General features: G+C 39.1%; 1 protein-coding gene across 1 annotated transcript; it reads right to left on the bottom strand.

The window, feature by feature from the left end:
* Positions 1 to 551: 551 nt before the first annotated feature.
* si:dkey-1j5.4 (leucine-rich repeat-containing protein 15) lies at positions 552 to 6,044 on the bottom strand. Its single transcript, XM_052098324.1, has 4 exons — positions 5,958 to 6,044; positions 5,585 to 5,789; positions 2,187 to 2,885; positions 552 to 1,070 (listed from the first exon to the last, which is right to left on the bottom strand). The coding sequence occupies exons 2-4, from the start codon at positions 5,766 to 5,768 to the stop codon at positions 883 to 885; spliced, it is 1,071 nt and encodes a 356-aa protein (XP_051954284.1). The 5' UTR covers positions 5,769 to 5,789; positions 5,958 to 6,044; the 3' UTR covers positions 552 to 882.
* Positions 6,045 to 10,800: the final 4,756 nt, after the last annotated feature.

The following is a 10,800-nucleotide window of genomic DNA, read 5'->3' on the forward strand; positions in this document are numbered from 1 at the left end:
ATTTGCAATTTCAAGATAAAGAATTGTTTATTTTGTATAAATACTGTATACGTACATTACACATTTTTATATGGCTTTAATAAAGCAGTTTAAATGCACTTTTTGTTAGTATGAAAATGCACAGTAATACACACAAAAAATTTTTAAGAGGTTTTATATTTTGATAGAGTAGTCAACTTAAATGCTTAAGAACAATAAAAATGTATTCTTTATGCAATATTTAACATGAATAACACTTACTAATCATGGTTAATATTAATTTCAGTTATTATATAATGGTATATATTTTTACCATTAAAGGTTGTATACATTAACATTATTTAACTTGCATGAACTAACAACGAGCAATAGTATATTTGGAAATTAACATGAACCAAATGAACAAATTCTATAAAAGAAAAAATACTGTTCATTATTAATTCATGATACCTAATATATTAACTAATGTTAACAAACCTAATTATAAAGTGTACCAATACTTATCATACTTTACCATACACAAATAATGAATATCTTATAAACAAATTTAAGAAGATCTTTTGTAAGCAGCAAATGAGGAATAATGTGAAATATAAAATATACTTTAACAAAACAAAAATGAGATTTCATCTCTATTATGAATAACAAATGCACATTCCTCTCTTATTTTTGTAGAATGTACTGTGGTGGGTGAGGCTCTCCAGGTGGTCTGAAACTAGTCGACTGGTGTGGGTGAAAATTATGATTATTCTCAGAACAGCACCGCTATCATTAACCTGTCAAAGTCATTGTGTTTGGAGTCATGTGAAGTACCACCAAATCGCTGAAAGTATCATGCTGTTATTACGCTGTGCTTCTAACTTTTGGAGGTCGTCCGTGATATGATTCAGATATATGGTTTTTCTAGGCTCTGCAGGGAAGTTCCTCAGACTTCAGATGGTGGATGGGCCTATCACGAAATTCTTCTGGGCTAGTGCACCGGAGTCTTTGCAAAGCCTGATTAGCCTTAGTCTGGGATATGTAATGTACCAAGGAGTTGATATTGCAGTCACACTTCCATGGGTTGTCATCCAGATACAATTGCTTCAATCCTAAATTAATCATAGATATGATTTACATGTCACATTTAACATGTACAATCTAAATGTAAGCAGTTTCTGAAGTTCTTCAGTGCTTTCTATTACATGACACTAGATTTTGATATCCACGATAATCCATTTTCATTTGAAAACTTCATATTGAGTTGCCTACTATCATCGTTTTACAAACTATGGTGTAATGAATAGCATTTTCTTTGGAGGAAAAGGCTGTTTCATTGTGGATGAAAGGTGTAAATGTAGCAAAATCAGTGCGTTTTCAATGTTTTCAATAAAAATGTATTAGTGTGGATATGGCCAAAGACCCCATGAAATGGCTTGACGAGCACAGTTTTCTGTCCTGTGTTGCCTAATTTCCTATTGAAATATGTAATTTGGGGCAGGACTTATCAAAGGGTCCAGATAAAATAAATAATAGTCTTCAGTTTACATCACAGCTGTGAACCATGATTTGCTACTTACTAAATTGTCAGAAGTATTTGGGGAGGGGACATTTTCATTTTAAAAAGCATTTAATAGGACACAAATTTGGATACGCATTGAGTGCTGAGAGAGATGTGTTATCTTTATTTGGGGTAATTTTGGAATAGAAAGACTATGCTTTCTAAATTAGAATATCTTCCAAAAGGTTATTTTGTCAACTTTTAGAAGTACAAATCTCACAGCTAACTGAAGATTAGCATGTAAACATGCACTTTAAAAGTCTGATTTCAGTCACACTAAAAGCGTTTACATGACATTTTAAAAAGACAAATTATTGTTTTAGTCAGTTTGACTAAAAAGTTTGGCTAACAGACCTAGGTAATGTAATTGTAGCTTGGTTTCATCCAGCATGGCCTCGGCATTTTGTGCTTGCTTCGAAAGACAGAGCAGATGCGCTGCATGTATTGAACGCTTCCTCAGCTGACATCCTTTTTTTAAATATATGATTTTGCATTGCGTTGTGCATACTTGAATCAAAATTTTATTTTGATTTCATGGGGTCTTTAAGACTATCACAGTTTTCTAGAGAGACAGAGCTTGTTAAAAATTCTGCATACGAAGTTTGACAATATATTATTACCAGCAACTAGCAACCTGTGGTTGTGGTTGGCTTGGAGAGGTTCTTACCTTGCATGTTGGCTAGCATGTTGCCATCAACTGTATGAAGCCGATTCCCACTTAAGCCTGCATGAGTAAGTTTTGGTGTGTAGCGGAACACATCAGCTGGCAGACTCTCAATCGCATTCTTTCTGATATATAGCTCTTGCAGGTTGGAAAGTCCTTGTAGCATGGATGGTGTAAGTGTGGAGAGCAAATTGTTGTCAAGCACCAGCATCTCAAGACCAGTCAGAGGCCCAAAGGTTCCATCTTGGATATTCTTTATCTTGTTGTTGTCCAAGTTGAGAAAAAGTAGCTCTTCAAGTCCAACAAAGGCTTTTGGCGAGATCCTTTCGATGTGGTTTAAGGCTAGGTCCAGCACTTTGAGGGCAATCAGCGGTTTGAATGCATTTTCTGGGAGAGCAGTGAGGGAATTCAAGGGTAGATCTAGGTCTGATAGGTTCCTCATGCCAAAGAACATGGTAGGTTTCAAACTTGCTATCTGATTCTGACCCAGCATGAGGAAACGTAGGTTTAGGAGGTCTTTGAAAACTTTCACTGGGAGTTTGGACATTTGGTTTCCTTGCAGGTTAAGAAGCATCAGTCGTTGGGCACCAGCAAATGCTTGAGGATGTATTGACTTGATTGAGTTTCGCTCTAAGTTTACACTCTCGATTTTTGGGACAGAGGTCAGGATGTTGGCTGGGATGTCCTGCAGTAAATTTTCACCTTGAGAAAGAAGAAGAGGGTTTAATGATTAGTGATGAGGGAGTTGAACAAACCCTCACCCTAAGTAGGATATTAAAGAGGTTGGTGTTATAAGACATAAGTGATACCTATAATTGTCAACTTGTTCTTGTAGAATCATGCTACTGTACCTACATTTTTCTACAAAAACAACTTTTATTCTTTTTCACACAAACAAGTAAATCATCATGGTTACTGTTGTAACCTCCATTCCCCGATGGAAGGAACGAGACATTTTGACGATTGTGGTGACACAAGGGGTCTCCTCTGAGAATCTTGCGTACCTCTGAACTTGAGAAAAGGCCAATGTCAGTGTGAGATCCGAGAACCAGGTCCGGATGGGCCAATAAGGAGCCACCAAGGTGACCTTTTCCTCGTCCTCCCTGACTTTGCACAGCACCAGTGCAAGAATTCTCACTGGGAGAAATGTGTACTTGCGCAGTCCCCGGGGCCAGCTGTGTGCCAGCACGTTTGTGCCGAAAGGGAGTACCAGAGTGGGCAGTGGGAGTTTTCTTGGGAGGCAAAGAGATCTATCTGTGCCCTGCCGAAGTGGTCCCAAATCAGCTGGCCCACCTGGGGGTGGAGCCTCCACTCTTCGCTGAGCGAGACCTGTCACGACAGTGCATCCGCCGTCGTGTTGCGGTCGCCCGGGATGTGAGTGGTGAGCAGCGTCCTGAATCGTGGCTGACTCCAAAGGAGGAGGTGGCGGGCGAGTTGTGACATGTGATGGGAGCGTACACCGCCTTGGCGATTTATGTACTCCGCAGGGCAAGGAGTAGAGCCAACAACTCAAGGCAGTTGATGTGCCAATGCAGGCGGGGGCCCCGTCCAGGAGCCAGCGGCTGCGTGCCCATAGCACACGTTGAGAGGCATCTGTGGTTACACGACACGTCTGGACACCTGCTGTAGGGGGACTTCTGTCCGCAGAAAACAGAGGTCTGTCCAAGGGTTGAAAGTCTGATGGCAGGAAGGGGTGATAAACACATGGTATGTGCCGCGGTGCCATGCCCATCTCCAAGCCAGTGCTGGAGTATTCTCATATGCATCAACCTGAGCGGCGCGACCATGGCCGAGGATGCCATATGCCCCAGGAGCCTCTGGAACTGTTTGAGAGGAACCGCTGTTTGAGAGGAACCGAGAAAAGAGATGCTCTGAACCGGAGAGAGCTTACTTTTTCCCCAGTTGACCTGAAGCCCTAAACGGCTGAGGTGCACGAGCACCTGGTCCCTGTGGGAGCATAGTAACTCTCAAGAGTGCGCTAGGATGAGCCAGTCGTCGAGGTAGTTGAGTATGCAGATGCCCACGTCCAGTAGCGGTGGGCAAGGGCTGCCTCTGCAACCTTGATGAAGACGCAAGGGGACAGGGACAGGCCGAAGGGGAGGACCTTCTACTGATATGCCAGGCTGTCGAACGCGAACCATAAGAAGGGTCGTGTCGAGGCAGAATGGAGACCTGGAAGTACGCGTCCTTCTAGTCTACCATCGCGAACCAATAATAGTAAAAGTGCGTCGGGAGGCAAAAGCACGTCCCGAGGCTTGGGTGCTGAGAAACAACTCAAAGCATTACCTCATCTGCCAATTTGATATTTGCCTTTTCTCAAGTTCAGAGGTACGTGAGGCTCTCAGAAGAGACCCCTTGTGTCACTGCAATCGACACAACGTTGAGTGAGTGACAGAAGGGGAACAGCTGATTATCAGTTCATCAACACTAACTTTCCACTTGTTCCTCACACAGTGCTATCTTAAGACATCTAAACATTTTAACTTTAGTGCCTTACAGAACCAACTACATTTACAAGCTTCTTTAAGCAAGATTCATATGTGCGGTAGCTCAACTGATAGTGTGTTGCACTTGCAATGCAAAATTACTTGGGGGGCCAATCTGAAACGTGAGATGAAATAGTCACAGAAGCCCCACAAAATGATGTGGTTACTTCAGCAATTGCGTTTATCATGTCACATTAGCTTTTTATGACATGACACTATTGGGTAGGTTTAGGTTTAAAGTTTAGGGTTGGGCGGTAGGTTTTGAAACTTTTTTTAAAACTTGATATAGCATTAAACTTAAAAGCCTCATCTCTTTTCTTTTCATCTATTAACACTGGTTTACACTGAAGGAGGGACATATCTAAGGATTGAAATATATAAATTGGGGTTGGGCTCTTTTGACATGGGGACAGAAACAGAGCCAATTCTGAGATACTATTCTTCTCACCACAATTGAATTGTGATTATCTGAGTTACCGTAGACTTTGTAAGTTTGAACCAGTCTGGCCATTCTCTGTTGACCACGAGAGGGACCAACACAATATAAGGCAGGTGGTTTTAATGTTGTGGCTGTTTGGTGTATTATCATCATCATAATCTTCTAATTATTGTTACCACTAATACATGAATATTAGATGTCCTTTAAAAAGTGTACAAAGCATTTAGGATCATTCTGTCATTTAGAAATATAGTTACTATGGAATTTTGGAGGAAACTTCAAAATAATGAATGTCAAGCAGAAGAATAAGAAACCATTCAGATAAAGGGTTTTATTATTTTTCTTCTTACTTAATAGTTTGTCATGGATTTTCAACAGTTTAACACTATTACTGAGAAAATATACAAAAATAAAGATAAAATACATTTTAGGCCTAATATTAATAAATAATTAAATATACTGCATTTACTGCTCACCAAATTTTAGGATCCATGAGTCCTGAGGGAGTTGGGGTGGAACACTCCTGAGTCCTCTCTTTTGACAGTTGACTTCAGTTTTTTCCACACTGGATTTTTGGGTGCATTTACAAGCAGTGGGGCAGTTTTCCACAGCCTCTGCAACCCACATCCACAACACTGCTAACCCAACAACCAGCTTCATAGCCCCGAAAATGAGCAGTCCCTTAGCATACAGAAAATGATTTAATTAGACAACTAACTTAGTCATGAAGGACAATTATAATCCTACTGAAAAGAGCATTAGGGGTATTATAGAGAAACCCACATATTGCCTCAATACGTTAAGCTCTGCACATAATATTTGTGTTACAAATTACTCACACAGACTTACCTTGTGATTAGATGCTTTTAATCGGACTTCAAAGTTTAAACTCAATGCTGCTTTTCCATGCAAAGCAAATAGCTGGTCTGTGCTCAGATGAAGTCTGACAGAATGAACCGAAACATTGGCCCTGCTAGCAAAGTGCCAGGACTGTAAAACTCCCAGCACAACACGTTTGTGAGAAAAATGACATGCACAGTTTATGGCAGGTTTCCCTGCCAAATGAATTCATGTACCCCTAGAGAGAATTTTTTGTGCATGGGTTTGTGTGAATGTGTGAACTCACAGGGCACCTTATGCACCGCTTTGATTGTTTAACTTGGCACAGATTTTGTCTGGTTCAGGGATAGATTGATGTCACTGTTATATCAGTGAGCACCATGGGTCAGAGGTTTGCCAGGGCCCTTGGTAAAAAAAGACAATGAAAGTGACAAAATGCCCCAGATGTGCAGGTAAAAGAATGCCACTGCAGTGAATGCTAGGTCTGCTCCCTGACCTGAGCCAGAAGGGACCCGATAAGCCGTCAGGTTGTTACTGGTTAAAACTATGTTTACTGTTACGAAGGTAGCCTATGATGCTTTACCAAAATACAGCCTATTGTAACAAATGTACTTGTTTGTAGAACTAAATATAAACAGAGTGAGCGATTTAGCGCCATCTAGCTGTCTGATATTTCTGAGAAACAACTACAGATCCAAATATCAGACCGCTCATCCTGGTAAATGGTTCATATTTCCTGCTTCTCGGATATTGAGTGATCTCTACAAATACCAAATAACTCAAGTAACTCAAAATCAATGTTTCATATGCATTTATTTATTCATTTGGCAAGTAGTCTTATAATGTGCAGGAGAATGAGCAGTTAGACAGTCTTTAATTACAAAACAAACACTAACAGAACTGCAAACTGGAGATGGAATTTATCTGTTCAGCGATTTCTTCTCACAATATTACTTAATTTCAATGCAAATCAATGTTTCATGTACTTTTATTTATTTATTTATTTGGCAAATAGTCTTGTAATAGGCTGGATAATGAGCAGTCAGGCAGTCATTTATTATAAAATAAACACCAACAAAACTGAAGGTGGATTTTAGCCATTCAGCGATTTATTTCTTCTCTCATAATGAAACAATTTCAACCCAGATCAATATTTTATGTCCACGTTTTTATTTATTTGGTTGGTAGCCTTGTAATAAGCAGGATAATGTACAGTCAGCCGGTTGCTTCAGGATGATACAAGATCCTAATCAACCTGCCAGGGTTTATTTTGAGATAATAACCGGCTGGCTGTACATTATCCCCTATATGTCAGACAGGCCAGCAGATATCTGGCTGAAATCGGCCATCATTATCAACAGCCAATAACTAACATTAGTTCCCAATTGAGACACTTCCAAAATGGGTAGACAGTCTTTTCAATGAATGATAAACCATTTCTATATTCAAATTTTATTTTAATGTGATTTGAGTAAATATTTAGTTAAAAAAGCCAAATTGGTTGACCACTTTTTATATTATGCAGTTGTCTGATATCTGTATAAGAAAAAGAATATGCTGTCATAAAGGTCAATATACCCCTGAAAATCAATTCTGACCAATAATAATAATAATATTAATAATAAAACAATAAATAATTTTTTACTCAAAATAATGTATATTCTGTCATCATATTGTTCCAAACCCATATGAATTTCTTTCTTTCATGGAACTCAAAAGGAGATGTTTGTTAAAATGATAATCTCAGTTACCATTCACTTTCACTGTATGGAAACAAAAAAAGATTCAGTGAAAGTGAATGGGTACTGATGCAGTCAGTTCTTAACATTCTGCATTTTGTGTTCCATGAAAGAAAGAAAGTCAACATATACAACTTGATGACAGAATTTTCATTTTTAGGTGAACTGTCCCTTTAATTTCTGGCACATTATAATAGGGTGAGCAGAAGTGATCTGAAGGGATGGGCGATACCACTTATTTTCTTTTCGATCCAGTACCAATAATACCAAGTTCAGTATCGTCTATATCAATACAGATACCGCTATGAAATAGATGTTTTTGCGATTTCTTGGGATAATATGGGTAATTGAAATACTATTTTAGTCATAATTCAATTCAAAAAAATTATTAGACTTCTGCTTTGTTTACCCTTACAAAAATTAACAATGGTTTTACTACAGTAGCCACAGTTTAACCATGAAATTTAGTTCAACTATAGACCATGGTCAACCATGGCAACTTGGTTCGCTGTCCTTTTCTGCATATTGCGGCGCCGTTATGTGGTCTGTTCTGCATAACACGGCGGTTCATTGTTGCTTATCGTGGCCCATTCGGCACGTTTCGCGGCCTAACCACTGCTCGGTTCTCCGGGAAAATGTCCGGTATGCCAGATTACCAATTCAGCCCTGTTATTTGTCAAAATCAAAACAATATAGCCATATATGATTATTGTTCATGGTAACAAATTAATAATATCCCTAGTTAAAAATAAAAAACATAGTCGGAAGTATTGATATTAGGATCGATCCGCCCATCCCTAGTGGCAGCCAGCCTTGCCACAGCCACTCTGTCCTCTGAAAGCCTGCTGAGCTCATAAAGACAAGGACCCTATATATCCTTTCCCCTTGGGCTTTTCTTGGCATTGTCCACCAGGATTAAAAGTAAGAATGAGTTTCTTCCACAGCATCATCAGTGTCACTCTCACTTACATGGCCGTGACAGTTTGAAAGGGGCTGGCTGTAGGAAACATGCAGATCTCCAGAGAAATTATTACAGCTCTGTCTTAAAGAATGCCTGAGTTTGACGTGTCTAGTGATATTATTGTGCGATAAAGACATAAGCCCTTTCAAGGCTCGCCAACAACAACACAATATGGAAGCCATCTGGAGCATCAGAATTATAATTTTTCCAGTTCCTAACTGACCAAATCTGATGCACAGCCTCTTGTCAGAAAAAAAATGAAGCCTGGAAAAAATGACAACAGTCAGAACTAAACATGAGTGTGATTCTGATGAACAGGAATGTGTTAATGTTGATTCTGTTCTTAAACAATTATTCATTTCTGTATCAAGTAAACTACATCCACATTAAGAGAAAGCGCTTTATCATAAGGTTTCTGTTGGACAACACAATATATATGCGTTCACGTTAACGCATATGTGCCGTTTATGTTTTATGAAGAGTGCGCATGTGCCCAAGTGTGTCGGGGAACACAAAGTCTGATGTAGAGGGAAACCCATCTATTCCAGAATATGCATCTGTCACATTACACAGTGCCTGCAACCAAGGGTGTAGCCAGGAAATAACTTTTGGGTGGGACTAAATAAAAATTGATGGGCCAAGTTTTCGCCCAACTTTTATTTTTTACCAAATTTTTCTTAACAGAGAAGAGACACATTCAAACAGTTCTTCACACTTTCACATGAATCAGAATGGATGTATTTTGGAAACTATTTTATAAATATATATTTGAATTCAAAGAATATCTCTGATATTCTGGGAGGGCCAAGGTCTAATTTGGGTGGGCCCAGGCCCACCCCTTCCCATCCTTGGCTACGCCACAGCATGCAACGGCCCTGTCTTCAGTATCTTTCTAACATTAAATGGCTTTCTGGATATATTAAATTCACGGAAGTTATTACTTCACTCCCTGCGTAATGTCATTAACGACAGCTGTTGAACCAACATGTTTCGAACTATGTTTGTGCGACATAGTTACTTGGGTTTGAAGAAACAAAAGAGTCTTGACTAGTTAATTTATCCAAGGATGCATCAGTCTATGTTTAAGCAGTGAGTTCTGTTGTTATATGGAAATATACCTCTGCATCTCCTTTGTGTTCCACAGAAGAAAGTCATACAGGTTTTGAAACGACATTAGGGTGAGTAAATGATGACAGAATTTTCAGTTTTTGTAAACCAGCACTAAAACAATTACTGTAGACAAAGATTAAAATGCATTTCATGCTTGATGTCACCATGTTTATGAAACTGCCATACAAGTACAAATTCTTTCAGCATCAGTCAATTCCCCACCCCATGTGGTGCTGCAAAATAAAACTGCATCTTGAATTAATTTCTCAACGCACCACAGCATAACTCTGCTCTACTGCTTTGTTAGTAACGCCAATAGTATTTTTCTGCAGAACCAATGTCTGTGCCCTTTGATAGTAGCCTTCTAATGTTCAAGTTCATATAATGTTTCATTATGCATGCTGCAGACAAGAACACAAAGACTGGCTCAAGACAAAACCACATTTTGTTGAGGTCACATATGGTCTCAGGTTATTGTGTTCCTCCTTCTGTGGACTGTTGGCACAAGGCTCTATTGAAATTGCCCATCTTGCTCTGTATTAGAGTAAACAATGGGTAACGTTTTCTATCACTCCCATATGAGCAATGATAAATGTACTGTGCTCTGAGCAACTTCTAGCCACTCAAGATGGAACTATGAAAAACAACCAAGAGAAACATTTTATAATTTTTCAGTGACACAGACTAGATTTCACATGATATGATAATATTTCACTTTGATCAAATATTGCATGATCACAAACATTCTAAATGGTGTGATTTTAAAGAAAAATGTGCATAATCTCACAGGTAACATTTGCTGATTTACAAGGAAATGTCAATGGCAATTTGAAATGGAGAACAAGTCTCCTTTTGAAAGATACAGGGCTACAAAATGTTGTCTCTAATGAAGCACAATTTACACTAAAACCAATTAATTTCCTAATGTGCATATTCATCCATTTGCTGCACATTGGCTGAGAAATAAAGCGGTTTCATGCATCCGTCACTTTGTCGTTTCCTTTGATGAGGTGATACTCTGACACTAGATCCTTCCCCAGAG

The sequence above is a fragment of the Xyrauchen texanus genome, chromosome 30, assembly GCF_025860055.1.
Source record: "Xyrauchen texanus isolate HMW12.3.18 chromosome 30, RBS_HiC_50CHRs, whole genome shotgun sequence".
Classification (NCBI taxonomy): domain Eukaryota; kingdom Metazoa; phylum Chordata; class Actinopteri; order Cypriniformes; family Catostomidae; genus Xyrauchen; species Xyrauchen texanus.

Bases quoted from the DNA above. Each gene is read 5' to 3' on its own strand.
- si:dkey-1j5.4 (XM_052098324.1), bottom strand. From the start codon at position 5,768: ATGAAGCTGGTTGTTGGGTTAGCAGTGTTGTGGATGTGGGTTGCAGAG. The intron at 2,886-5,584 runs GTGAGCAGTAAA...TTCTTTCTCAAG, and splicing joins CTCATGGATCCTAAAATTTG to GTGAAAATTTACTGCAGGAC. The intron at 1,071-2,186 runs GTAAGAACCTCT...TGATTAATTTAG, and splicing joins CATGCTAGCCAACATGCAAG to GATTGAAGCAATTGTATCTG.